The sequence below is a fragment of the Podarcis muralis genome, chromosome 13, assembly GCF_964188315.1.
Source record: "Podarcis muralis chromosome 13, rPodMur119.hap1.1, whole genome shotgun sequence".
Lineage (NCBI taxonomy): Eukaryota > Metazoa > Chordata > Lepidosauria > Squamata > Lacertidae > Podarcis > Podarcis muralis.
In genome coordinates, this window is record NC_135667.1 from 30,727,456 (window position 1) to 30,755,453 (window position 27,998).

At 43.3% G+C, this 27,998-nt stretch overlaps 1 protein-coding gene across 2 annotated transcripts in view; it reads left to right on the plus strand.

The window, feature by feature from the left end:
* SMARCD2 (SWI/SNF related BAF chromatin remodeling complex subunit D2) overlaps positions 1–27,852 on the plus strand; it is a 29,291-nt gene extending 1,439 nt beyond the window's left edge. Inside the window, exons 2-13 of one of the 2 annotated variants that reach the window (XM_028703150.2) lie at positions 12,099–12,286; positions 18,443–18,485; positions 19,072–19,194; positions 19,423–19,542; positions 20,595–20,690; positions 21,662–21,763; positions 22,423–22,584; positions 22,689–22,786; positions 23,733–23,937; positions 25,252–25,374; positions 26,391–26,492; positions 26,896–27,852. In XM_028703150.2, coding sequence (XP_028558983.2) covers positions 12,099–12,286; positions 18,443–18,485; positions 19,072–19,194; positions 19,423–19,542; positions 20,595–20,690; positions 21,662–21,763; positions 22,423–22,584; positions 22,689–22,786; positions 23,733–23,937; positions 25,252–25,374; positions 26,391–26,492; positions 26,896–26,949 — 1,416 coding nt within the window. In that variant the 3' untranslated portion in view covers positions 26,950–27,852. The remainder of the gene's footprint in view (positions 1–12,098; positions 12,287–18,442; positions 18,486–19,071; positions 19,195–19,422; positions 19,543–20,594; positions 20,691–21,661; positions 21,764–22,422; positions 22,585–22,688; positions 22,787–23,732; positions 23,938–25,251; positions 25,375–26,390; positions 26,493–26,895) is intronic. The other variant, XM_028703151.2, reaches the window with a different exon arrangement.
* The last annotated feature ends 146 nt before the right edge of the window (positions 27,853–27,998 follow it).

The window sequence follows — 27,998 nt, forward strand, 5'->3', positions numbered from 1 at the left end:
AGGTTGACACTCAAAAGTAGGTGTCTCTGAACGGAGGTGGAGAAAGTTTGCCATGCAAACTGAGGGCTTCTCAATGAAATCCTGTGTATGACTCCGGGTGGGATTTAGATTTCCAGCCTGTGAAAGTCTTGTAATGGTTTTGTGCAGCTAGAGGCTTGGATTGTGTGGAGATATAGAAATCGTACAATCAAAATGCTGGTTTTTGTTCTCTAAGCACCAGGTGTCACAACTAGCTATGAAGGCAGAGCTGGTACCTGTTGATTGAGTTTATCAGAACTTGATGTAAAGAGCCACATGGGCTTTCTTAAGCAGGTAAGGAGAAGAGCTTATTTATTGCATTTATATCACACCCTTTTCCCCAAAAAGTACATGGTCCACACACCCCTCCATAATAACCCTGTGAGGTAGGTTAAGCAAGAGGCAATGACTGGCCCAAGGTCACCCAGTGAGCTTCATGACTGAGTGGGATTTGAACCCTAGTCTCTCAGGTCCTAGTCTGATGCTCTTAACCACTACACCACACTGGGTTCCTAGAGTACCTCTGCTATAGGGCAGCTATATAAATTAAGTAGGTAAATAAATATAGGGAAAGCATAATGTCACTTAGAGAAAGATCGGAAATATTTTCCTTGAACCTTGAATTTGTACTTTTTGGCTTGTGGCTCAGTCTGGAGCAGAATTCCCAGCCGCATTCTGCTTTCCCCACCACCCAACCTTTGATTATTAAAGTCTTTGTATATTAGAAGAGTTGTATTCTCAGCAGTTCTTGAAGTAAGGAGATAGTATTACAATCTTAGGTGGCAGACTGGGGAGCGGGGGAGGGAACAATGACACGCAGCAATAATGACAAAGGCGGAGGGACTTCTGGAGGTTAAAAATATTTTGTTGGTTTAGAGAAGCACACTATGGGTACATCTTCAAGACTGACAGATGTAGATCAGTTGTCCCTTAATGCAGCTTAAAGCACTCTCCTGTGCTTCCAAATGGGATGAAAAGAGTGCCAAGAGGGATTTTGTCCCATGCTTTAAAAGCATGCTGCAAGCATAAAAGTAGGGATTTTAGTACATCAAGCCTGTACAATTTCTAAACCACTAATCTAAATGCAGCCCACCAGCCATGCATAGCGGCCCTCCAGAGATTTGCCAAAGTACCTTGTCCTGCTCTGTGCTTTCAACTGCAAGAACTGGTGTGGTGTAGTGAATACCTGCCTGGCGACAGTACATGGGCATGTTGGGGGGGGGTGCATTCAGCTTGGTGGGCCATCAGTTGTGTAGGCCTGTAATATGTGTTAGTTGTTGTTAATACAGAATCAGGAAATGGTAGTTACTGCAGATTAATTTGCCCAAAATACAAAAGTATGGTCCAGGGTGCTCCTTTTATTATTTTTGATGCCCTCCTTTTGGAATTGTGTTAGTCGATTCCATTTTTCAAAAGGCCAGAAAAGACGCCCCAAATCACCCAAGGGAATCAAAATAGCAGCAAATAAAGTAGGAAAACACCATATGGTTCTCTATACAATTTTTTTGCATTACAAATGTGTTGAATAAAACACTTTTTAAAGGGGGAAATTCCTTTACAAATCTTTTCAGTGCTCATGGCTAAAAGATTTCTTCCTATTTGAGATAAGTCAGTAGGACCTGTTCATAAACCACCTAAAAAGGTAAAGACTTGTCATTCAGACAGTCACAGTTTTTGAGGTCGTTTTGATCTGTGCTGTCTTATCTTAGGGGGGAAAATTTGGCTATGATACTAAAAGGAAAATACTGTCTTGTCTTCTATATCAGCACTGTGTGTGTGTTTCACACACAACCACATAAGTGCTTCACAGAGCAATCCTATGCATGTTTAGACAGAATTAAGTCTTACTGATTTTGTTGGGACTTGCTACCTAGAAGGTATGCACAGGATTGCAGCCTTAGTTTGACAGAGTCAGTGTGGGCCACAGGGTCAGTTGGGCTTGGATTAAAAGACCTTGATTTCGGTATTTGCTTCTTCCATTAATTCATTTTGCGGTCTTGGGCAACACACACACACACACACACACACACACACACACACACTGAGCCTTAGCTCCTCTTCTGCAAACTATAAATTGTAGGAGTGAGCACAATACAGTTGGTACAGAATTTAGCAAACTAAGGATGCAATATAAATTTGTAGTAGGCCAACTATTATTTGCTTCATTTTGTTTGAATTATTTTCCTATACTGTAATTACTAGTGGTATTAATAACAAAGGATCTTGTGTCACTTTAAAGACCAACACATTTGTTGTGGTGTAAGGCTAAAAGCTTTCACGTACCGCAGTCTATTTCATAAGATGCATGAAATGCAGTCCTAAAGTGGCAAGCATATCTACCCATGGTTGGCATGGGAGTGAAGTCGATGGAATAAAATGCAAAAAGAGCAGTGACAGTTACCTAAAAGCAAAATAATTGTAGTGACCAATTAACTAGGCAGTGTTTGTGATAACACAGTCATTCTGACATTTGTTAGCTAATTAGCATATACAGTGTGTTCTTTTTTTAAAAAACACAATCTTGAGTCAAGCCCCAGGTGGCAGGATTGAATTGCCTGATAACTCAGAATTCAGCAGTTTCACACTGAACGTTCAAGAATAGCCACCTTAAGGTCAGTTAAAGAGTATTCTGATAGGTTAAAATGTTCTCTAACTGGTTTGTGGATATTGCCATTTCTGATGTTGGATTTGTGTCCCCTTATTTTGTTGAATAGAGATTGAACTGTTAGTCCTGTGTAGAATGCAAAAGAGCATTTGTCCAGACACTTGCAACATGGAGATTTGCATTGAGACTGCAATAATACTCACCCACTGAAATAATAATTTAAAAAAGATTAATGAAGTTGGACTGGTACCCAGGAATAAGACAACCTAAGGCAGCTACTTACCAGCAACACCAGGCCACAGACACAATCACAGGGTCCAGACTCTGCAGCAAACATGCCAATTGTGTCATCATACCTTCCCAGGAAACACTGTTATAGGGCCTAATAATAATCCATAACGTAATAGGTTCATTTATTAGCTCAGCTTCTGATGTGATATATGGCACCAGCTTTTTCAAGTAATGCTCCTCTGAATGTTTATTGCATTCAACGCATTTTGGAGTGGAACTTCCTTCTTCAGGAGCAAACTTAGACAGTTTGAAGCAACTTACACAAATATTGCCGCCTATCTGGCACCAAAGGAACTGTTTCCTTATGGTGCCAGATAGGCACCAATATCTTTGTGTAAGCTGCTTCTGAATGTCTAAGCTTGCTCCTCAAGAAGGAAGTTCCACTCCAAAATGTGTTGACTTAAGGCAGCTTACAGATAAAAACAAGAACCGCTAAAACCATAGAAGAAGCAATGATTAAAAAAACAATTAAACATGGATAGAATCTAAAACTATATACATATATAAAATATATTAAAACTGTAATCTATTAAAACCAAAAGTAATAGTAATAGTGCCTAAAAGTCTGCTAGGCACTTCTGCAAAGATAAGCAGGTATTTGTTTGAAGCAACGTTCATACAAAAGAAAGAAGGAATGGCAGAAATATGCACACAGTACCCCAGTTCATGCATAATGGTAAGCCATTGTAAGAAATAAGCCATGAGTTACTGTGGACAAGCAGTGCAGGTGCTTGCTGCTCTTTTGTTCCTGCTTTGCTCTGCCCTGTCTGCCTCCAGGAGAAACAAACCACAGTGCTTGACTTAGTGTTATGTGTGAACTGACACTCATGGTTGTTTTTTTCCAAACAACCCACAAGTGGAAGCCAAAGTTTGTTCATGGCTCACCACCACCCATGGTTTGTTACTCCTGAACAAACCATAAGTGTCCGGTTCACCTAATGCCAGATGAAGCCTCGTGGTTTGGTTCTGTCAGAGGCAGAATGGGATTGGTTGAGCTAACATGCTCAATCTTTGGGTCAGAAACTTTTGTTCTTAATAGCTTTGTTTTGGAAAAATCCTTGGTACATGAGGATGTTTGTGCGCTTTTAACATTCCTATGATGTGGGGACTAACGGACAACAAAAGTGGATCATCTGAGCCCTTATGGTTGAAAAGATAATTATATTCCAAGGCTGGAAAGATGAATACCCACCACCCATTACTCAGTGGTGTGAAGACCTTACTGCCCTTTCTGCCTTTGAGCATACAGTATATTGTGCCCATTTATATATCATATAAATTGTCTACATTAATATACTGCATTTAGGAATAGTGGATTGTTATTGTGGCGTTGTGTGTTTTCTTTCTGTTATTACTTTTTTAAAAAGAAAGAAAGAAAAAAGAGCAGCAACTGCCAGCAGAGTACTCCTTATGGTAAGCCATGGTTTATTTATTTCTGACCATGGGATAGTGTTGTGTGCTTTTGAGGCCAGTTATATGCTCCAAACTCTACAAGCTGCTTTCAGTTATTGTTGTTTTTACTTAAAAGAGAGAAACACTTTAAACCATGAAGCAATTTAAATTATGTAACATATTGTTTTAATTTTAAAATAATACAGTGTAGATGAAAAAGTATAAAGTGTTTTGATGGAGGAAGAATGACATGGAACGAAAAAGATAGAATAAGAGTTCTGGGGACTTATGAGTAGCATCGGATGACTGAATGAGTTCAAACTAAAGCATTATGGAAGTAAAAAGATAAGGAGTTGCTGAACTTGTGCAGAGCTTGTATAGCAAGATTATTACCTCAGAACACTGAAGGTAAGAACCACGGGGTGGTATCCAGCCAAATCATACCTGGAGCACACCCACTGAAATCAATGGACTTGTGTAATTTCCATACCATTGATGTAAATGGTTCTGTGCTGAGTATAGACTTGTTTGGATATTGCTAATTAGGAACAGCCTTCAAAATGGGTAATCAGGGAAACAAGACCTGCATTTTCAAAAAGGTAGCTCAAAACATTTATGTATGAGTGTTGAGTGGGCCATTTGAGTCTCCAGATGTCCTCTTTTTGATAGAACTGGAGAAAGGTCCATAATGACATGTCTTGACTCCTTGTCTCAACCCTCAAAATAATAATTATACACACACGTGTGTGTGTGTGTGTGTGTGTGTGTGTGTGTGTGTGTGTGCGCGCACAATGTGGATATATTAGACACCTAGGAATGACAGTCCTTCTCTGGAGTTTTCTGCCTCCTTAAAATAAACCATTTTGTGTTGGAGTTCTATTCCTCCCCACTCCCACCGCCCATAAGCCCATTCTGCCCACTCTTCCAGGTCCTAAAGGACCCATGCGTCAGCAGTTGCACATCAATTGGACACATGCAAAATGGTCACCACCTTTACAGGCAAGTAAGAATAGCTCCCCACACCCCACAAACCCTTAAAATCACATTGTCTTTAAGCCCTTATTCGTTTGTAAAAATTGCAGTGCCAGTTCCCTTTTTATGTTATTTATTTCATTCAGAAATAACTTTCTGACTACCAGAGATCATGGGTCCTCCCCCAAGATCATCTGAATCAACACTGGTTGCTGTAAGCTTAACTCCAAGCAAAATCCTAGATATGTCCCAATAACTTTCTTTTGAGAGTATTGAATGAATTTAAGATTTGGGTTTAACTTTTCCTCAAAAAAGCATTTTTCTGTATTATGACACTGCAGTTAGCATTCGGCTTAGATGGCGCTTTTTGTAGTACGCTGTGTGGTCTCCTGATTTTATGCTTGCATCCCATCATAATGTGAATTATTGTGCACGGGATACTGGGGTAAGGGACTGGACTTAATGTTCCAGCCCTATTCTTTTGTAACTGGAACTGGCTTCTCAGCAGTCTCTTCATGCTAGGAAAGTATTAGCAAAGACCAGCAGACAAGCATCCCTAGTAGTTAGAATTTGAGGACATTGGCTTAGTTGTTGCATCAATTTCAGACAATGGGAGGTACACACTTTGTGAATATTGGGTGCATCCTATGTGAGGAGTGCTAGCTTTGCTTTTCAAATGAAGACAGTTTCAAAAGTCTGGTGTGGATTTTTAGCAGCGAGAGAAACTGTGCCTTCAAGTCCCTGCACTTCCTTTGGAGGTGGTAATGCTTCTGTAACAAGGAAGCCGGAAGCAGAAGCAGCCAAGTACAGCAGTTTCAGCAAGTATCAGCCTGATGAACCTGCTATGTTGTGCTTTACAAGCCTCTGACTAGAGGGATGGAGCAGGAAATAAATGTACTACGTGGGATAGGGAAGATGAATTAGTACATGCATTAGGGAACGTTTCTGAAGGCATGGGTGCTTCTTGAAGCCTTTAACAGAGTATTTGCATATTTTCATTATGAGGGCCAGACATATTTTTTAAGTCCCAGCTGAAATTCACAAGATGCAGTTCTGTAAGCAGAATCTTGGAAATGCATTTCCTTGGATGAGTTTTAAATATGACTCAAATGTTTGATACCATACACAAGTGTCTGGTGGGCTAACCTTTTAATGTCAAGTATTTTATTACTCGCTTTTCTCTTCTTTCCTTGGTCTTCCTGCTGTGACTTTGAATTGCATTGAACCTGTGAAAACCGTTAATGGCAACTGAATGCTGACTCACCCGTGTTGCTACTTAAGTAAATGCACAGGGTGGCAATTAGATTAGATGGCAATTATTAGATGGCTAGCAGAATCTCTGGCTGTGGTTTTGTGTTGGTGAAGGACTGAGACTTACCTGCCATGGGACTGGCATGTTATTGCTTTGTAGATGCACCTTCTAAGGAAACTTCAGCATAAACCACTTTGTGTGAAGTTTGTGTTCCGTGTCTTTCACACTTTCTAACAACTTGCAGATGAAAAGAAGAGCTGTCTTGTGTACTAGTAAACTCCCTGTTCTTCCATCAATGATTACATGTTTCAGAGACTAGAGGGAGAAGGGGGCTGAAACCATAAGGACACTCTAGAATTTTTTCACAGGCTTCTTCAACATCATTCCCAAAGACCACACTGTATGAGAGACTTGTACGGAAAATAGAGATTGTCCTCAGTAATCAGGGGCAGTAGTTTTCTTTCTGTGCCTTTTAAATCCTATCTCTTCCCACTTTTTCTCTGTTCAGTGTTTTCAATACTGTAGTTCCTCAGTAGCTGTGCTGTCATATCAGATGCAGAGAGGAGTGGACGAGTGACTTACGGTCAGCTGCAGCCCTATGATTCTGTGGCCAGGAAGGACCACATTCTAAGCTAAGGAAATGGTCCTAAGCATTTGCTGTAATCAGAAACTTGTATAAGAAAGTAGCAGCTCTTTTAAAACTGCAGATGGTTGTCTTAATTCCTTGGGGGAGATGTGGTGGCAATTGAGACCTGCTCCTGTCTGAACTGAGTGTTCCTCTTGGGGGTAAGAAAAAACAGGCTGCAGCTGAACACGTAACTAAGACCGTTGTTTCCCAGTGGATGTTTGTGGTTTTGAACAATAACAAGCAGACAAATATATAAATTGCCTATGTACGTATAATAGCCACATTTAAGCTACCTAGGCAGCTGTGCAGAATAACTTCAAGTCCATAGAATTATAGGAGACCATCAGATTCATCTTCCACAGAACAAGGCAGAATCATCCACACACATCTTGCTATGTGTCAACTCTCACATTCCATATTACAAGGAGAAAACAAATACATTGTAAATGGTTCAAGCAAGTGAGTCACACATTGCTGGGAAAGGTACATATGCGCTGGCACATCCTTTCTCTTACTGTTTCTAGAATTTCATTTGACCTGGGAAGGTTCCCCCTCCCCCAAGTGGCAGCAATTGGAGCCATTTCACACGCTGCACAGTTTGCCACATTATACATTCATTCAGCTTACCTATCCGATGCAGATGTTTGCAAACACATGTTTATCACACTGACACTGTACATGTTTAGATGCACACTTAAAATTTATTGCACATGCCCCTAAAATTGAAATATGTGGAGAGGCTTTTTCCTGCCCGTGACAGAAAACCCATCTGCAAAGTCTTCCCAAGGAAATTCTCTCATTGGTGTGGAGGTATGGGATCTCAGCAGGATTTCACAGAGCGTGACCCTTGTGTACAAATAAGAGAACTTGCTTTTTAAAAGCATGTGGATGATACAAAAGGCATCTGTCATAAATGACCACTTCAGAGGGTCTGGTTGCCTTTAACTATATGAATGTGGGCACTGATGTAGCTGATAAAAGAGGGGGTGAAGAGAGAATGTCGCGTATAAAATGGCACAGCCAAACAACAGCGGAGTAATGAATATTGCTCCATTTGTTTGAAGAATGCTGGGGATTAACTGCACGCCGTCCTTTTCTTCAGCCAAAGTCAACACTGGCCCAGAATATGTAGTAATTGATTAGAGAAAGGAAGGAAGAAATAATTGTGTTGAGGGAGGAGCCTCTTGTTAAGAGGGGCAGTCTGGGAAATTGTGAGGATGCTGGTTATTTATGAGTCTGCTTGCTAGAATTGAACCTCAAAGGTCCTTGGAGGGGTAACTTGGTTGTTCGTAGCATATTAACATGCTTTATAAATCTTTGGTGGTAACGAGTTTATTTAACAGCAAAATAACAGTCCAGAGACTCATAGACCTGTGTACATGCTGCAATTTCTATTTGGGAAATCTGCAAGGAAAGTGATTCCACAATCTCTCTGGGCAACTTATTCTGTCACTGACTTGGTGCTCCTGTAGTTTGGAAGTTTATCTCCAGTTGCAACCTATATCTGCCTTTTGGTGCTTTACAGCCATTGCCACTTGTAGCATCTTCCGTGGATGGCAGTAATCAGCATTTATGTAGCATGTTTCACATACATTATTGTCATAATTTTTATGACAACCTTGTTAAGTAGGCTAATGTTATTAGCATCGCTTTTCGTAGAGTCTACAATACCCCTGTTGTGGATAGAAAGGAGGAAGGGAGCCGAAGCTGAGACCGTGTGGCTTAATCTGACCCACAGAGCGAATTCATGGGCGAGGTGGGATTTAGTTAACTGTGACTCCCTCCTGCCTGACAACGTTTCAGATGCTTGAAAACAGTCAACATATCTCCTTTCATCTTTGTTTCCATAAGTGAGCATACCCATTTCCTCCAGCAGCCTTTCTATGCATGACTTGTCTCCTGCCTGTTCTCGTGCTCATAATGTTCCCTTTGAATGTTTTTCTCCAGTATTCGCTGCTGTGGGCAATCCTTTCACTGTTGGACTTGTATGGTGCTGCCCAACCCCCTTTGCCTGAGTTCTGTTTGGGAGTGGCAGTGGACTAGAGGCTCTGCCTGGGCCTGCTGGGGAGGGATGAAATGTTGCCCTGCTGGCTTGGTGGCTTTGGCAGCTGCGTTAGCTCCTTGGCAGCAGACGCTTGTTTCAGATCCCACAGGGCAAGGGAGTGCAATCCCTTCTGAAGCAGGCTCAAGAGGGCAGGTGTGTATGTGTGCGCATACACAATCAAATGCCCCTCAAAGGACTTAATAAACAAGCCCTCAGCATAGGTAACCTGAGCTAAGTGCAGCTGTGAATCATGGCAGATCCAGTATGTGCTTTTCCAATCAAATTAGCAGTTGCCCCCAGATGTCGGGTTGCTGAATTCAGTCCTAGACAAGCCTTTAATAATTACAAGGGCAGGAGAAATGTGAGCAGTGTAGCTTCTCTTGATAATGAGCTCGACAGTTGGCAGAGTTTCTCCTTTTTATGCAGTTCTGCATAGAACTATTAAGTGTGGAAGAGCCAAGTTTTGTCTGGTGATCCTGGGCCTAGTCCTTGGAGAAATGGCTCCATGGGGTACTGGTGGGAAAGAGTAGCTCAGAGACTTTGCCATTAAAGTTGTGGATGACAACAGGCAAACTTACCTAAATGTTATTATAAGTGCCAGCATTTTTGCTTCTGCTCCTTAAATCATCTGGCACTCCTAGATTGCTGCCTTGCACGACATCTCTGGGAGAAGAAAAGACTTAAGGAGTAAGCCCAAACAAATCTGGAGTGGAGTCCCTAAGGCGGTTTGGATGGTATCTTGTCATCTGGGCAGCCCAGGACCTCCATACACACTGCCTAGGCCAGGCATAGGCAAACTCGGCCCTCCAGATGTTTTGAGACTACAATTCCCATAATCCCAGACCACTGGTCCTGTTAGCTAGGGATGATGGGAGTTGTGGTTCCAAAACATGTGGCGGGCCGAGTTTGCCTATGCCTGGCCTAGGCTGTCCCAGGGAGGTTGCTTCACTACTGCCAACACAGCACAAACAACACGGGAGGCAGCAATTATGAGTTACCAGTCCCTGCAGCCGTAGCAGGCACTGTGATTCTCCAGCAGTTTGACTTCACCCCCGAGGTGCACTCCATTGTCTCTTGAAACAGATGGATGCCAACAAAGTCTTACACAGGGTACAGCATGCAGACAGTGACCTAATTTGCATATAATGCTAGACTAAACCATAGCATAGTGTTATGTGTGAACCCTATCCAGAAGCTATGGTTTGTTTACCACCAGCATACCTTGGTCTGAAGCTATTGCTTGTTGGCTTATGGGACTTTGGTTTGTTTTAATGAAGACTTAGGGTCATGTGCCTCGGTAGAGCAGAAAGTAAAAAAGCTGATCCTCACTAGGTGCAAGAAACAATGGGTGATGATCAAGGCTGGCCAAAATCTGTGGTGGTGAATTACAAAGTTTTGCCAAATGACCCAAGCTTGTTACAAACACCTGATGTGATTCTGCTGTTTGACTTGTGTAACATACAAAAGATCCTGGTGGTATTGTTATCCTCTGTTAGTATGGTTGGCAGTTTCTATTGTGCAAATGTTTCAGGTGAGTTCAAAAAGCTTTGGAATAAGTCTCTGCAATAGTAACTTATAAAGTGCTATAGAAAGTTGAAAGTGCTTTGTGCATGTTCCTGGGATTCCTTAAAGTAGCCATTCAGAGTAGGCCAGTATTACACACATACTACAGGCAGGCTACTGTTGACAATGGTTTGAAATGAGATTTGAACTGGGGTTTTCCTAGTCCACAGCTCAGGCTCTTAGCCAGTATGCTACACCCACAGTGTGTTCATCTCCAGGGGTTCTATGGGAATGTCTAGGCAGTGGAAACCTGTAAAAGAATCTGCAGGGACCTCTCTTGTGCAAGAGGAATAATCTCACTTGTTGGGTAGAGGGGAGGGTCTTGCCTGTAGTTTTTGTGTGGCTTTGGTTCCATGGTAATGTTCTTGGGACACTGGAAAGTGTTAAGGGTGTGAATGTTTGTGGAGGAAAGTTCATCTGAGTGCATTCAAGAATAGTAAAGCATTATAGACTTTTCTCCCCAAGTGGTACCTGAAACTGGAGCTAGGGGGCTGTAGCTTCTTGCACTCACCTTTCCATAACATCCACTAATCCATCATTAGGTGTAAATTTTGTTTTTATCTGATCAAAACAAGTTAATCTGAGATTCTTAAATGTGGGTTAATGACCCAACTGATTATTCATGTTCTTATATTTATAACTGTACCACCACCAGCAGAAAGCCACCAGATGTGCCAGGGGAAGGGGGCTGAGGTTGTTCTTCCCAATAGAAAACCACTTTTGCTCCATTGTCCATGTAGGCCACCAACTTAGATTAGAGGTTAAGAAAGTGTCTGCTTCCGCTTTCATGTCATTCTTTTGAGCACATAGCAGCTGGGCTTGTCTGCTAAATTCAGGAGAGGGTTTCTATACCTCCTCCTATACACAGAAGGATGAATGCTGGAAAGTGCAGCTTCCCCTGGTATATCATGGTGATGTGAAAAATATACCTACCTCAAATGTTTGCCATCTGTACAGTTTTTAACGGCACAAAGTAAATGTGGCAAAGGTAAGTACAGCATTCTTGCAGTCTTCCGTCATTTCTTCTCTTCACACTCGTCTGTACTACAAACTTAAAGCTGGTTTAATTGCCATGGATGCTCTACGAGCTATAGTTTCGTAAGAACTCCATGAACTCTCTTTAAGGTGCCTATCTTTCCTCTCTGTCCGTGATCTACATTCCCAAGCGGTTCTTTGGAATACCATTAAAACAGTTTGCGTTTTTAATGTGCCTCTGCCTGTTGCACTTTGCCCTGCTATGGGAAGTAGAGTGACTTCAGCCAAACTGCTGCCAATGAACTCTGGTGCGTACAGTGCCTAGTTTCCTAGAATGTCTTTTGTTTTCTCTTGTCAGCGCCCTGGGATTCTTCCTGGTGGCCGGATGCCCATGGCAGGATTGCAAGTGGGATCCCCCTCAGGGCCTCTGTATGGATCACCTTCTCCAATGAGACCTGGAATGCCACAGTCCATGATGGATCCGTTCCGGAAGCGCCTGCTTGTTCCACAGACCCAACCGCCTCCATCACTATCCCAAAGGCGAGGGTAAGTGCATATGTGTCTAAGTGATTTGAAGGGGGTGAATGTAGAATATAGGGTGAGACTGTATTGGTATGATTTGCAAATAAGATCAATTTCCTAGCCATCCTGTCTCTACAACATACGTAAAGTAGCCAGCTCCCATTCTTCATTAGACAACTTCCAGTGTCTACACACACACACACACACACACACACACACACACACACACACACTACTTTACCACACCACTGCTTAATATTTTGGGTTTGCGTTCAAGAAGAGAGATTGTTTTATGTCCCTGACCCCCTCCCCTTAATAACCACTAGTAATCCCCTCTCAGTTCATTTTGGAAGTTGATTATATTCCTGGCCATTGTGGTATGCTTTTGAAGTGAGATCCAGAAAAATTTAAGAAATTCCAGGGTGCAAAAGTGTTTCCTTGTTGATTAAACTTGTTAACTGCAGTACAGAGTTTAGAAAGAGCAAAAATACACTTCTCAGCCAGACAAAACAGAAGGGAGTGTGCAGATATTGGCTATTAGCTGACAGGCTGAGCGAATACCAAAAAAATGTGCTATGTTGGAGCTACCAGACCTTTTGGTATCTAGAACAAAGAGGGTTGTTGCAAACCATAAGATGCTGGTGCATATTGAAACACACACAGCAGTGTTATCCACTAGCCATGTGTCAAGATCATGGTGCAGTTTTGGCTAGCTGTTATGAGGTATACAGTGGTGCCTCGCAAGACGAAAATAATCCATTCCGCGAGTCTCTTCGTCTAGCGGTTTTTTCGTCTTGCAAAGCAACCCTATTAGTGGCTTAGCGGATTAGTGCTATTAGCGGCTTAGCGGCTATTAAAGGCTTAGCGGTTAAAAGGCTATTAGCGGCTTTGCGGCTTAGAAAAAGGGGGGGGGAGCGAAAAAAATCGCAAGACTCGCAAGACGTTTCCATCTTGCGAAGCAAGCCCATAGGGAAAATCATCTTGCGAAGCAACTCAAAAATGGGTTTTTTGTCCTGCGAGGCATTCATCTTGCGGGGCACCACTGTATTACTATAATTGTTGGCACCATTCATTCCAACACCTTATATCTACCAGATGGTGGATCTTAACTGAGGCATTATCAGCATTTATACCAAGTGCAGCTCCAGTGGTAAAAATATAGTGCTGATATTACTCTTCACTTCTGCATCCTGGTTTGTCCTCTAAGCCTGACTTGGTCTTGACTTCCAATTTTATTCCTCTGGTCTCTAGGCTCTTGATGGCTTGCTCATCTCTGGTTACTGCCTACAGTTCAGCCCTGGCACTTGCTGACACGCAGCCCAGTTATATGCATATATACTTGGAAGTAAATCCCACTTAGTTCATTGGGACTCTCCCAAATAAGTGTGTGTAGGATTGCAGATTTGGCAGCAGAAGTACAAATGATACGCAGGAGAACCAACAAAATCAAATCTGATTATTTGGGCACCAAACTAACAACCTTTAGAGAACTCTACACGTACCCTCCTCTCCTTCCTTGAACACCTTTTTCTTCTTTTTCTTTCCACTTCTTGCCTTACAGCTTGCAGTTCTTAATTTATTTTTTAACAGAAGCAGGCTTGGAAGTTTTCAGAGAAAGGTGTGTAGGACCCAAAAGGAAAGGATTTAACCCAAGATGTACAAAAGAAAAGAAAAGAAATTATTTCCTGCAGCTTCTATGTACAGTATTATGTTTTATTTGGAACCACTTGGAGAAAATTTAAATATTGAAATAAGAGGCAGTAAAACCAGTAAAATACCTTTAACAGTACAAAAATAGGTAATAATGGCAAGGTTTAAAATGGTCTTGCCCAGATCCTCTAGTCTTCACCAGTGGAACAGTTCTGCTGCTGACAGGAGAGTAGGCAAAAGCTACCACCAGCTGAAGCAGAGCATTTGGGGAAGGAGCAGAGCCGGGATGGAAAAGAATTTGCTGGATTGGGAGCTGGCTCTACTGCCAGTGCATGACTGCAAAGAGCCAGATCCAGGCTTCTTTGCTGCACCAGCTTGGGAGCCAATGTAGCCAAGAGGCTACACATTGGGGCAAAACTACCACCTGAAATAGGTCCAGAAAACCATTCTAATCCAGAGAATCCGAGCTGAACCACCATCACTTGTTCCATAACATTGTTCTAAAAGGCATGTCCCAGGCAAGTAGACAATTTCATAGCTCCAAGGAGAGCTTCTTTTAGGAGTGATTGTAATATAGCCTTGTGAAGAGGACCAGGAACCACACTTTGCACAAAGAGGTGTAAATGGTCAGTCAGATAGGCACAGCTGGCCTCCCTCAGTTAGCTAGAACTAGCAAAATACATCAGGGTTCCAAAGCACAGATCGTTTGTTGGACTGTTGCAAGGATCTTGACTATGAACTCTGCTTACACCCACAGAAATTCATCCAAGCAAGAACAATAAGACGAGACTGAGGGCAGCTTGGCTAGGGGCATTGTCATTAAAGGGGATTACGGATTGGAGTGGATGTGGGAAACTCTGTCTGCTAAATGCTAAGCAAACATATCAATAGCTTACAGAGCAGTCAAGGGTACAGGATAGAAGTCTAGGACTAATTAAACCGCATATTGCTTGGAATGACTCCACTAGACAATACTGAGCCAATGCAATGAAGATGGAGAAGAATGTGTGCTTTGCTGTCCTTGTTGCCACAGAAGGTCCTCATATGGACTGTAATTAGTGCTTTGTCTAACCCAGCTCCAGCCTGTTGTCTTCACCCCTGCTCTACCTTTATCCAGACTCTTAGATTGTCAGCGATACTAAAGAGCAGCATGTTGGGGACAGCAGAGTAACTGAGCATCTCCACAAAAAGCAATTTTTTTGTCGATTTTGGGTAGAACAGACCATTTTGATGAAGCAGCCAAGGATTTCCCCCCACAATTAAAAAAAACCCCAGTTGCTTCTAGAAATAGCAGCGGAGGAGTCCAGCAGTGTCCCACGTTCATTTTGAACAGATTACCCCAGTAGGAATGATACTGGGACTTAATCCTCTACCTGTTCATAATAGCAGCAACTGAGGTGAACCAAAAGATTTAGGGCAATGTTCTTTGTGTGCAAATTGCTTCTCTCCCTGGATGTCCACTTCCCCCGTCCCCTGGATACTGTATGTGACTACTAGTTCCCAGCACTGAAGGGTGGGGTTTCTGAGACATCACGATGTGGTTGGCCTGGGGGCCTTGAATCCACCCAAGTTCTGTTTTCAGTTAGTTAGAACCAAGGTCACTTGCCAGGCCTTTCCAACCCCTTCTAGGCCCCTGATCTATCTTGGAATTGAAGCATGTTTAAAATGGAATGACTCAAAACGAGAGTGAGAAATGCACTAATGACAATCTGAATTCTCTGTGACCTATCTCAGGAACTCTGTACTACACCCCTCTCCTCTAAGCCTAGGGAGACTGCTATGTGCACATTTTCTGCCTTTGTCTTTTAAGCTTAATGTTACTTTGAATAAAGGCAGCCTGGGCTGCCTGCTTTCTTCAAGATAGCCAGCTATTTCTACATACTTGGAAGACTTCTAGGTATGCAGAAGTATGCAAGCTTTGTCAATGAAAGAACATAAAGTTCCCCCTCCCCTGGCGATCAGCCCAGTGTGGACCAAGTATGCTCGTTGGTTTCAAGGAGTCATATAATTTTAGTTGTCAGTTGGAAAGCCAGGGGTGAAGTGAGGGAATTGGCCTTCTTGAACCCTTAACAGCTAACAGTTTTTGGGAGAAAGCTTGAAACTTCTCTTAGGGGGTGGGGATACTTTAGCAGTTTCTTTGCAGGTTCTACTTGTCTCCACCAATTTCCTGACCTGCACACAGTTTTCAAAAGCAATAACTGTGTACTTTCCCAGAAAAAGCTGAAAAACAATATATGTATTTGGTATTTATAGGCTACATTTCCAGTGTTCAGAGTGCTCCTTACAACTTATTTCAGCAATCCTTAAAATAGCCTTGCAAGGTATCCCAGCATTATCCTCCTGTTACAGAAGGGAGAGTGGAAGAAGAGTGACTTGCATAATATTATCAGCTCCCGGTGGTTCCAGATTCTGTGGCTCTTACAGATGTTTTTTTGTTGATGGAAAATCAGATAGCTAAGATTAAGCTGCACCCCATTTGCCCCATTCTCATTATGATATGGGTTTTTGACTCCCTTCACTACTATATCCTCCGCTCCCCTTATATAAGCTACTTCTGCTGAGCTTGACTTTCATCTGTTCTTCTCTCATGCTCCTCACAAGTCCTGCTTGGCCTGATTTTACCAGCTGTTTTTAAAAACAAATGGGATGCAAATGACATTCAGTTTCTTGGCAAGTCCTTCTCAGCCAGCTTAATCCAAGGAAGGAGATGCATAGAGAAACAAGCAGCTGCACACATCTGGCATCCAGGCTTCAGGGGCCATGTTCTGCATGGTGGAAGTGGGGGAGTAAGTCTATTGTCTTGTTGGATTGCCATTTCAGATGCCAGAATATGATCCCTTTGTTAATTTGAGCTCCTTAGCTGTTCCTTTCCTTCTGTGGTGGGCTAAAGGCGCAGTTCTGTTCTGTGGTGCTGCAGGCAGGGTTTCATTTCCCACTGTATGGGTCTGAAACATGCTCTCCCCTGCCTTTCCTTTCCCCCCTTCTTCACCCTCTTGCAGTAGAGGAGAGGTTAATCATTTCCTTTCGAATAACACAACTCTGACAACAGCCACAAAATAAATTGCACACACCCTGAAGCTATTTGCCCTGGAAGGGAAGTTGCTCTTGGTATCTAGGAATTCCCCTCCAAGGAAAAAAATTCAACGTTGGGGGCAGTTTTGTTGGAGCTGCAGTGTGGGTGGTGGGTGGGTGGGAGGTTGAGAGCCCAACTGTGCTATGGTTATGATCCAGATCAGGATGCGGGTGGGAGTAGCAGCAGCTATTCTATTTTTTAAAATAAAAATAAATACACACATGGTGAAATGTGAATGCATTTTTTAAAAAAATAATTTGGCCTGTTACAAAATAGAGTTTAAAATGTGGCAGTGAGTCTTCAAAGAGTTTCTTTCTCACCACGAAAATAATAAATCAGCTGAAATCTGCATACAGCCAAAGCATATGACCCTTGAGGTATTTTTGAGGGAAGGGTAGCACAGGCACCTATTAGGAATATTACAAAAGTCATAATGTTCCCAAAGTTCTAAGTTAGCTGGTTCATAATATGAATTTGAACATCTCAAAATGCTCAGATATATTACTACTCAACATTTTTTCTGACATTCCATTCCATCAAGGAATGTACAATGAGATTCTGCACATGTGCAAAAAGTATGTTTAATGAAATTGAACATTTCACTGAACATCCAAGCAAATCGCACAACCATTGATGGTGGTTTCTGTTCCTTCCATTCTGGGACACTAATATTAGCTCAGACAGAAGTTTTCAACATGCCATGCTCCCCCCCCCCCCCCAATTTTTAAAAAAAGGCAAAGCTGTGGGGAATGGTGTATTATGGGTCCACAAAACACAATGTAGGGAGATTGCCAAGTGATGAGAATAGCGTAGCTATACAGTCCCTGGGTTTATCTGACTAGGCAACAGGAAACACCTCAAACCTGACTGACCTGCTGCTTAAGCAAAGGACCTTTCTTGGCTTGCTAAATCATCCTTCCTGCCTCTGTTTTCCTGATTTTCCCCCTTATTGTGAAGTCAAAAACTATCACCGTTGATGACATAGCTACACATTCTCCTGGAGACAAGCACAGAGATTGATATCAAGTGTATTCTGATCCCCACTCCCTGCACAAATGTTCATCATCTGAGTTTCAGGGTTAAATGCAAATCAGATGCTTTTGCTACTAGAGCTACATATTTTTATTTTTATTTTTACTATTAGAGCTGGTACTGGATCTAGGAAAGAAGATGCATTGAAAATAATTTCCTTTTATGCCAGTTGTTTTCCTTCCTTTGCAAGCCAACTCTGAATCAAGCTGCATGGAGTGTGTTTATCACTATTTTTAAAGCAGGGAAGATGTTTTAGCTGATACAGGTGGAGCTATATTATAGAATTCCCTGGGACACACAAGTAAAATGTTTGAAATTCATTCCAGTTGCGTAGTTTGGGCTTTCCATACATGTGGATATTAGGTACCAGATTCTAGACTGTTTTTGGCCTCTTAACAGCTTGCTTTTTTGCACAATTCTTGCAGGCTCAAAAGGAGGAAGATGGCAGACAAGGTCCTGCCACAGAGGGTAAGTGCTCCTTGTCTGAGAGAGCTCTTGGCCTCAATGAAGGATTCAGGCAGTGGGCACATGTTGTAGAAATGGGTAGAAACAGATTGCAGGGCTCAAGGCCATGACAGCTCTTTCTAGAATAATTATTCGGGTGTGCAGTTTTTTGGAGTGAGCTGTTCCTATGTATTTGTGCAATGGGAGGATAATAAACCCAGTATTTTAGAGGGTGTTGGAAGATTTTGCTGCATATGTCACAGCTGTTCCCACTGGGCTGGCCAATCTTTCAAGAATTCCAGTCAATCAGTCCATTATTACAATTGTTAATCAACTTTAATTTGCAAAGTAATTCACTGATTATCCTCAAAACAATCCTAGAAAGTGATTGTGAGTTGGAAGGATATCGACCCTTTGCTAAAGGGGAATAAAGCTTTATTGTCCCCCTTTCCAAATGATATGCAGAGCAGGGATAGGTAAGTCTTCGTGCTGGGAATGATGGGGAACATGATACAATTCTTGGATAGTTGAACCCTTCTGTCTAATTATTCAGAGGCAAAGGATGTTTGTCTTGATAGAGATGGCATTCTGATAGACTCTGTCTTCACAGATTCGTGAACTAGTCCCAGAGTCTCAGGCCTACATGGATTTACTGGCCTTTGAGCGCAAGCTGGACCAGACTATTGCCCGCAAGAGGATGGAAATCCAGGAGGCAATCAAGAAACCTTTGACGGTGAGGAGGGATGGAAGGAGACTGAGTTAGTCAAGTCCTTCAGGGATGGTGAAAGGATCAATTTCTTTGGGGTGTTCCTTGGCAGTCTGAGGCTTCAGTTATCGAAGCAACTTAGACTGCCATCTCAGGTTGCCTTGGGAAGAAGGACCAGACCTGTGGAAAGGAGTTGGTGTGTGGTTGAATTGATCCCATTGCTGTCCTTAGTGAATGTTTCTCTCCAAACTTCAGCAAAAGCGGAAGCTTCGCATTTACATCTCCAATACCTTTACGCCTGGCAAGGAAGAATCTGAAGGCAGTGAACGCATAGCTTCGTGGGAACTTCGCGTGGAAGGCAAACTCTTAGACGATGTAAGGCTGAAACATCCCTGCTGATAGGTAGCTTTGTGGAAAGTGGCTCATGTAGGCTTCCCTGGAGATCGGTTCAGGGTAAACCCCCTATATCACTCATACATGCACACATGGGCGCACCCAATTATCTCAGCTAGCCAGCTCTGCACCCTCAGCTCTTGTCCATACAGGAGAAGACTCATCTTGTGTGTCTTCCCTTCACCTTGTCCTGCTTGTGCAAACCAAAGGCCTATCTTGCTCAATATCCTGTTTCCCACTGTGGCCAACCAGATGCCTATAGAAAGCGAACAAGCAAACATGGGGGCAACAGAGCTCTCCTGCTGTTGTTTCTCAGCAGGAGTTTCCTGGAACCTGCCCCCTGCCCATTCATTTTTTAAAAATTTCGTCTTTTGTTGACTGCAGTAGCTGATTCCAGGGGCAAGTTACGTATTTTTGTTTGATCATATTTGAGTTCCTTAAGAATTCTTGGGTAGATACTATATGGACCTGATAATTTGCTAATTTTTAATTGTCAATAAGACCTGGAACTTCATCTCTTGATACAGTTATTTGTTTTAGCTCTTCTGACTCCCTTCTGGAAAAGGACAGTTTGATGTTTCCCTTTCAACTTGGCCGCATGTTAGCACCATAAATCCCCACCTCCCAGAGTTTGGATTGGCAAATCTAATTGAAAGGATCCAAATGATCTCATTGCTGAAGAACATAGCAGAAGTGCATTATTTCAGACTCCACAATAATAAGGACTGTTCCTCATTTAACTGGCAACCTTCATGGAATGTAGACTTTATAAAATTCCCAGTTCTTCTAGAGCTTCTTTCTCCCCAGTCTCATAGAAAGGCCCTCATTTTCTTCAGAAAAGCACAGTAACAGTGATGATGTCAGTAGTGGCTGTATCACTCCTAACATTGCGCAAGCTAAATGAAGTCCCTCATTGGCAGAGTTGGCACCGCTTGTTTGTCCTTCACTTTTAGAGATGTGTTTTTGGCAGCGGTGCTGTCTGTGTGCTTCTGGGAAAGGCGGGGCTCAGTTTCTCCTGTGTCTTTCTATCTCAGCCAAGTAAACAGAAGAGGAAGTTCTCATCCTTTTTCAAGAGCTTGGTCATTGAGCTGGACAAAGAGCTGTATGGCCCAGACAACCACCTGGTGGAGGTAGGTGACTTGGTACATGTTTTGTGCTGGGAAATGGGAGGCAGCTCAGAGGAGCGGAAATACACAACTGGGGCTGAGAACAGCGCTGTTGACCGAGAGGGATGATTGGCCTCATTTGCAGATGATTGGTCAGGTCCTGGAATCATAATTGCTGGAGAGAACAGTTTCCAAGGAGGGGTCAGATGGTATTCCTGGATTTGGTATAAGATGAGCTATGTACTGGCATCATGGGGTGGTATCCAGCTAAGTTCTGTTCCCCCCACCAATAACCAGTGTTTATTTCTGTAGAACTTTACATTGCATACAGAATGCTTCCAGTACTGTCTCGGTTATCTTCACTGCAAACCTGTTTGGTAAACTAGGTTCTGTGCTACCTTGGGAGCTTAATGACTGCATCTCCCATGTCCAAACCAACAGTTTACTCACTCACTGTGTGGAACCCTGTGCTAGTATTCTTAGAGAAGCCTTTGCGTATGGTGATCTCCACCACTTCACACAACATAGACACATAATGGCACACTTACTTTAGTTAAAGGTTCCCGAGTGTGTGTGTCTATAAGATTGATATCATGTATACAAATAAAAAAGAACTTTCCTTTAGCACAGGTGCAATTGAAGTGTCTTCAGTACCTTTTTACGCCATTGCTAGAACTGCGATATTTGGCAGTCTCAGTGACTTCATTTAAAGTGCTTTTGGATTAATTGAACAGCATTGGAGAGGCTTGCATGGTTCCTTCAGATACCGGGGATGGAGTAAGGGTAGTGGATAAGGCTAGGCTGTTTCCCATCTGTGTTCTGTTGATATTTGAGATGATAATAGTATAAAAACTTCAGTAACCCCCACCTGATTACAAGAGCAAGGTTAAAACATGAAAACCAACCATTAAAATTTCAGCTACTGCGTGGTAAAATGAACCAGTTTGTTCCCCATGTTTGTTTTGCCCTATCTCATATGGCTTTTTCCCTCTCAGTGGCACCGGATGGCCACAACCCAAGAGACAGATGGCTTCCAAGTCAAGCGCCCGGGCGATGTCAATGTGAAATGCACCCTTCTGCTCATGCTGGATCATCAGGTAACAGGGAACAAGCGCCAGTAGGTGGTGAGAGCAGGCGAGTTGTAGTGCCCTGAAATTATCAGGTTCCCAAGCACATTACTTTCATGGCACAATGCAGCTTTGAGATGGGAGGAGATACAGCAGTACTAGATCAGAAGCTTCTTTCTCCATATTTTATTATCACAAATCGTGTGGCTTTACTTCCTCCAGCTATATGTACAGCTGTTCTCCTTCTTGAGGATACTATAGTATTGTGCTGAATTTGGATTCCTATTAATCTCAGTGCTTGTGATTTAAAAAGTAAGTTTCCAGCGGAAGTACGACTATGAAGATACAACTGAGAATGAGAAGGCACTGGGTTCAGAGGCTGGTGCTCTTGCAGACTTTCTGTTGACTGTAATTCATTTGGAGTATGGAAACAGACTTCCTTTTCATGAATGTTTCTGCTTATGGATTAGAACTGGCGGGTGGGGCGGGTGGTTCGGAGGCCTGGCCAGAGTCCGCCTGGGATGCCCACTTGGCTACAGATTGTCTCTCTCTCTTGATGGTTATTCAAATGGGTCCCATTAATCATTCCTGATTAAGAGATGCAAGCAGGTTGCAACACTCAGATTGGTCTGAGGTTACAGAGGACCCTACTTCAAATGCATATTAACCAGGCAATATTACCCTTGCAGCCTCCCCAATACAAGCTGGATCCCCGTTTGGCTCGCCTTCTGGGCGTTCACACCCAGACTCGGGCCAGCATCATGCAGGCTCTGTGGCTCTACATCAAACACAACAAGCTCCAGGACAGTCATGAGCGAGAGTACATCAACTGCAACCGATACTTTCGCCAGGTCAGTAGATGCACGGCTTGCCTCCCTGCCCCATCGCTCCTTCCTTCCCACCCCACCCTTTGCCTCAGGGCTTATTCATGGCATGCTCTTTTGATCCATTCTAGATCTTCGGCTGTATCCGCATGCGATTCTCTGAGATCCCCATGAAGCTAGCGGGGCTCCTGCAACATCCAGATCCCATTGTTATCAACCATGTGATCAGGTAGGGCTGGCGTGGCAGGAGCTGAAATTGTCAAGCTCTTAATTCAGGGGTGGGAACCTGGGGCTACCGATGTTGGTGGCCTGTAACTCCCATCATTCCTGATCTGTGGCCTTGGTGGCTGGGGCTGATAGAAGATGGAGTCCAGCAACACCTGGAGGGTTTCAGGTCTGAAGAGGCTCCCCATCTGTGCTCTGATTGGTTGTTATCTCTCTCTGGAATGCAGCTTCCATCAGAGTGGGAAAGGGGAGATAATATAATCTCAATCATAGTAATATGTGGAGGGATCCCACCTCTTTCGTGGACAATCATATTTGGCCTTGGGACAAGCCATATGTTTCCTGAGTTCCCATCTGTGAAATGGGAATAATGTTGGCTTGCTTCATAGAACTGTTTGAGAAGATAAACAATAAATATTTATAAAAATTAGTATCAGGGTAGGGTGGAGTATTTCTCTGGGGCTTCTGAAGGAGATGCTGTTGATGTATCTAGGAAGTGATGGAAGCTTCCTGCCAGTGGAGCAGCATATATAAATGTGGGTTTAGTGTGTGCGTGTGTGTCAGAACTAGTTTCAAGCCTAAAAAAGATTAGTTCTTCTGTAGTATCCTTTTGAAAACACTGTGAGGTCCATTTATTTTACTTTCTGAGGTTGATGTGTTTTCCTGCTTATGAAATTTGTTATGATGTTGTTTCTTTGTCTGCTTTAATTTCTATATTATAATTCTTCCTTGAGTCCAGGAAAGGCAACATATGCATACTTCAAATAAATAAAAATATTTTTGGAACATGCTATATTAGTTTCCTTGGATTCATATGTATTTGTGCATCCTAATTTGGGTGTACCCCTGCCATTCAGATTACTCTGTTTCTCCTCTGTTGAAGCCCTCAGGGGCAGTTGGGTATGAGAGAGTCAATTCCTAACCCTAATATTTGTGGGGTGCTGGTGAAGGAACAGCTCTTGGGGAGATGTAGATTCTCAGCCCTCATCCCAGCCTCCTGTCCCTACCCACCCCTCCAGTGTGGACCCTAATGACCAGAAGAAGACTGCCTGTTACGACATTGATGTGGAAGTGGATGACCCCTTGAAGGCCCAAATGAGTAACTTCTTGGCCTCTACTACCAACCAGCAGGAAATTGCCTCCCTGGATGTCAAGGTAGGTCCCTGGTGACCATTGGGGCAGGAAGCAGAATCAAGCATATCACCTTACGTACTTTGGGGGTGCTGTAATGCTCGCCTTGCCCTGCAGGGGCACCCAGCTTATCCCCAAAATATAAGCGGGGGACCTGCTTTCAAGATAGTGTGACATTTACCCATCCAACCTGGCTTTGGCGATCTAAAATTTTGTATTAATTTCAAATTCTGTACTTGCAAAAAACAGTGCAAGTAAAGCAAGGTTGTGCAAGTCGTCCCATTTTTGTTGAGTAGGCTGCATGTCTTGTTTATTGAAGTAGTTTTGTATAAACTGAAATTCTGAATTATTTTTTTTTTTTTTTTTGTATTAGAAAAGCATTGACTCTGTTACACAGCAAGTAGGTAGGATTTGGTCTCTTAAGAGCAGGGGGAATGGGGAGGAACCAGTTGGCAAGCTGTGAAAAGACTGGCATCTGGAGAGTTGGAAGTCTAGGCAGATGGCTGGCTCTCTTCTTGCTGTCTGTAAACAGGTGGGCTAGGAATCTGCATGGCAACCAACAGAACCCATGACAGATTGGTTTCAGAGTATTCAGAACATGGAGTTGATTTTGGGAGTGGGATTTAAACAAGGCTTCTAGCTCTGACAAACAGAGACCAGTGATGGCAGCAGAACATCTCACCTCCAAGACCATCCAGTCCTTACTCTATACATTTTTTCCATATCTTGCTCTCTTCCTCCCACCTTTTTTCTACTTTATCCCATCTGCAAAATTATGCAAACCCATTGCATAATCATTGCTGACTAAGCATGCCAACCTAATTTGCAAAAGTATTGTACTGCAAATAAAAAAAAAAGAAAAGGCAGGGATCCTCATTCTAGAACTCTGGTTATATAGCTTGCTCTAGCCTAAGGGGTTAGTACAAATTACAGTGAACGCACATAGACCTGGGGGTGGGGAGAGACTGTGCCTGAAGGGCTGGCGATTATGGAGGAACAAAGAAAGGAGGGCAAGGCTTGAGAGGAAGTTAAACAATATAGAAAACTAGGCACTTAATCTTTCCAATACTTTGTGTCTATATCTGATACTCCTTTCTCTTTAGGTGTTCCTTCCCTTCCCCAAATTGTCAGGCAACATGAAGCCATTGCTTTATGGTGGGAAGTGCTTCCATTGCTCTTACCTCCAAATGTCATACTTCTGTCTCTACCGCTTTCTTCCCTGTCGCCCTGTGCTGGCCTAAACCTGCAGGCCCCTGAATCAGTAGTCAGGACTTCTTCAGTCTGAGGAGCACTTCTTTTCCTTCATCAAAACCCCCTATATCCTTTATTTACATTTAGATCCATGAAACCATTGAGTCGATCAACCAGCTGAAGACACAGCGAGATTTTATGCTGAGTTTCAGCAACAATCCCCAGGACTTCATCCAGGAGTGGATCAGATCTCAGCAGAGGGACTTGAAGGTAAATTTAGGGACTGGGCTCTGAAGAAACCAGGTAGGGGTGTGCAAAAGGACTATCAGCACAATTCTATGCATGTCTGCCCAGCAGGAATTCCCAGTGAGTTCAATGGAGGTTACCCCCAGGGATGTGTGTGTATAGGATTGTAGCATAAGGGTGTGCATGGTAGTGCTGGGGCTCCTCTTGCCTGACACAGCTTCAGTGCTACAGCTTCTCAGCTTCACATGTTCCCAGACCACTCGCTGCACCCAAAGTCATTCATTTATTTGCATCTTGCTTTTCCACAAGATTGCTCCCAAGGCATCTCATGACATAACAAATGAAGAGCAATAAATAGAATTCAGATATGAACAGTTGCAAATAATCAGTGTTAATATGTAAGCATACTAGTCCATGGAACAGGGGGAAAATGGCCAAATGCAACAGCAAAAGTAAACGCGAGCAAATACAGCCTAGCACAGAAATAAAAATAGCACAAATGCAAGGCCAAAGATCTCTCTGTTCCACAAAAGCAACACTGGGTTCCCATTAAGTTATATACATTGATTTGCAGCCACAATTCCCACTTGTGACCCATGTAGGACAAGACAGTGGGAATGCCCAGGCCTTTGATGTTAGTCTCTCTCCAGGCTCAGCCCAATTCCCTATATGTAAGCCATGTCTAACGTGTTCCCTGTCTTTTGTCCACCTAGTCTACCCCTTCCTCCTCTGCCAGTTAAAAGAATTCAGAAATGTTTTGATTCTTGGAGACTGGCAGAAATGTGCAAAGTAAATCATTGATGTATTCCAGCTGGAGATGTGGTATTTTGAAAAGGCGCGAGAATGCCAAACAGCTGAAACTAAGAGATACCAGTGCCATGTTTGTGAGCATCTCATTGGCCTCTGTTGCGCACATTGCTGGGTTATAGTGACACTCAGCAAGGCAGTTTTAGTAATCTTGCTGCGGTCTCTCTTTTGAAGCTCTCTGAACATTGGCAGCACAGGAAATAGCTTTCCCTTTCCCCCCCATTTTGCTCTAGATCATCACCGACGTGGTTGGGAACCCTGAAGAGGAGAGGCGTGCGGAGTTCTACCAACAACCGTGGATGCAGGAGGCTGTTGGGAGACACATCTTTGCCAAGGTTTAGAGAGGCTATTTCTGCAAAGTGTTTATATGGCATTCCCTATTATTTAAAGTCATGCGGCGTCTTCCCAACCTGGACTTGGCCATGGAGGGAGGATGTTATTTTCAGTCCAGCACATCCCCATACCCCAATAATTGCCTTTCGGGCTTTCTTTTTGCCCCTTCCCTGGATTCCTTTTGTACTGCTGCTTAACAGCTGATCCCAGCAAGTGATCTACAGCCTACACTTGCTCCATTCTTCTCCCATTTACTTTCCTCAGTCATTGTACACCTGAGAATCAGACTCTTGCCCTTGGAGAGCAAGGAAGGCCTCACTGTGCTTCTGCCATGGGAGGCAAAACGTATGCCTAGATGTGCTTATTTGCTCCTGCTCATCACTGTGACCTTCTTGTATCTTCCAGGTTCAGCAGCGCAGACAAGAACTGGAACAAGTGCTTGGCGTTCGCCTTACCTAGCGCTGCCACCTTCAGCACCCCTTCTGCACCTTGTGGTACTTTGGAGTGGACCGGCAGCCAGGCAATGCTTGTCCAAAATCCTCTGCCTCTATCAGGGCTGGGGGAGTTCTGCCCCCATTGTCTCATTTGGGGATGGGGAGAAGCTTATTCAGTATCCACCTGGAGATTATACAAGGCTTAAAACCTCCTTTAGAGAGAAAAGTGAGCTCCTCTCCTTCCTCAGACCCCCCACCCTTTACCCTTCCTATGCGCTTTGCCTCTGGGACACTGGGAATTTTTGAGTTGCCTTCTACCTCTTAGCTGAGTCTCAGCAGCCTCCCTTGCAATGTCGGGTGGCTGCTACTGCTGCTCAATTTTTAACCAAAGCTTCATCCATTCCAAACTGTCAGCCTTGCTTGCTGGCATTTAGTCTTTGCACTATCTCTTTTTTTGGGAGCAGGTTTGGTTTTTTTGTAACGGGAAGTTTGTTGTTAATATGTATTGGTGCCCTTCCTCCCTCTGAAACAGCATGGTTCTGAAGAGGGGTTGGTTTGTTTTGCTGTTCTGTTAATGACAATCAGTTGATATTTCTTCCATGGTTCTCCAGCACGAAGTTTAAAAAGTGAATAGTGGAGACCTGTTCCTCTTCGGTCAGGCCACATGTACTGCAGGAAACATTTGAGGCCACCAGCCAAGGGGAGATTTGCTTGAGCCTTATTGCCACCCCCCACCCCAAGTGCCTTCAGTCCCCAAGCTCCTGGCCCCTCGGCACTTAAATCTAGAATATATCCTCCTTGCTTTCTGGTCCTTCTCTTGAGATGTAGTTGGCCAAGTAGGAGCTGACGGGATGTTCACTCACTATGAACAAGAATGTTACCAGTTTCTATGTTGAATGTTTTCTAATAAAAGTACTCTTAAGCAGCAGCTTGAATTAAGCTTGCCTGATTTCTCTTATGCCCTACAAAAGGAGGCTGCTCTCGAGGAGCAGATGTATCTTTCAGCTGTAGCAGGATGAGGGAACTGTGGTTCACCAGGCGTTGTTGGGCTACAGCACCCATCATCTCTGGCCA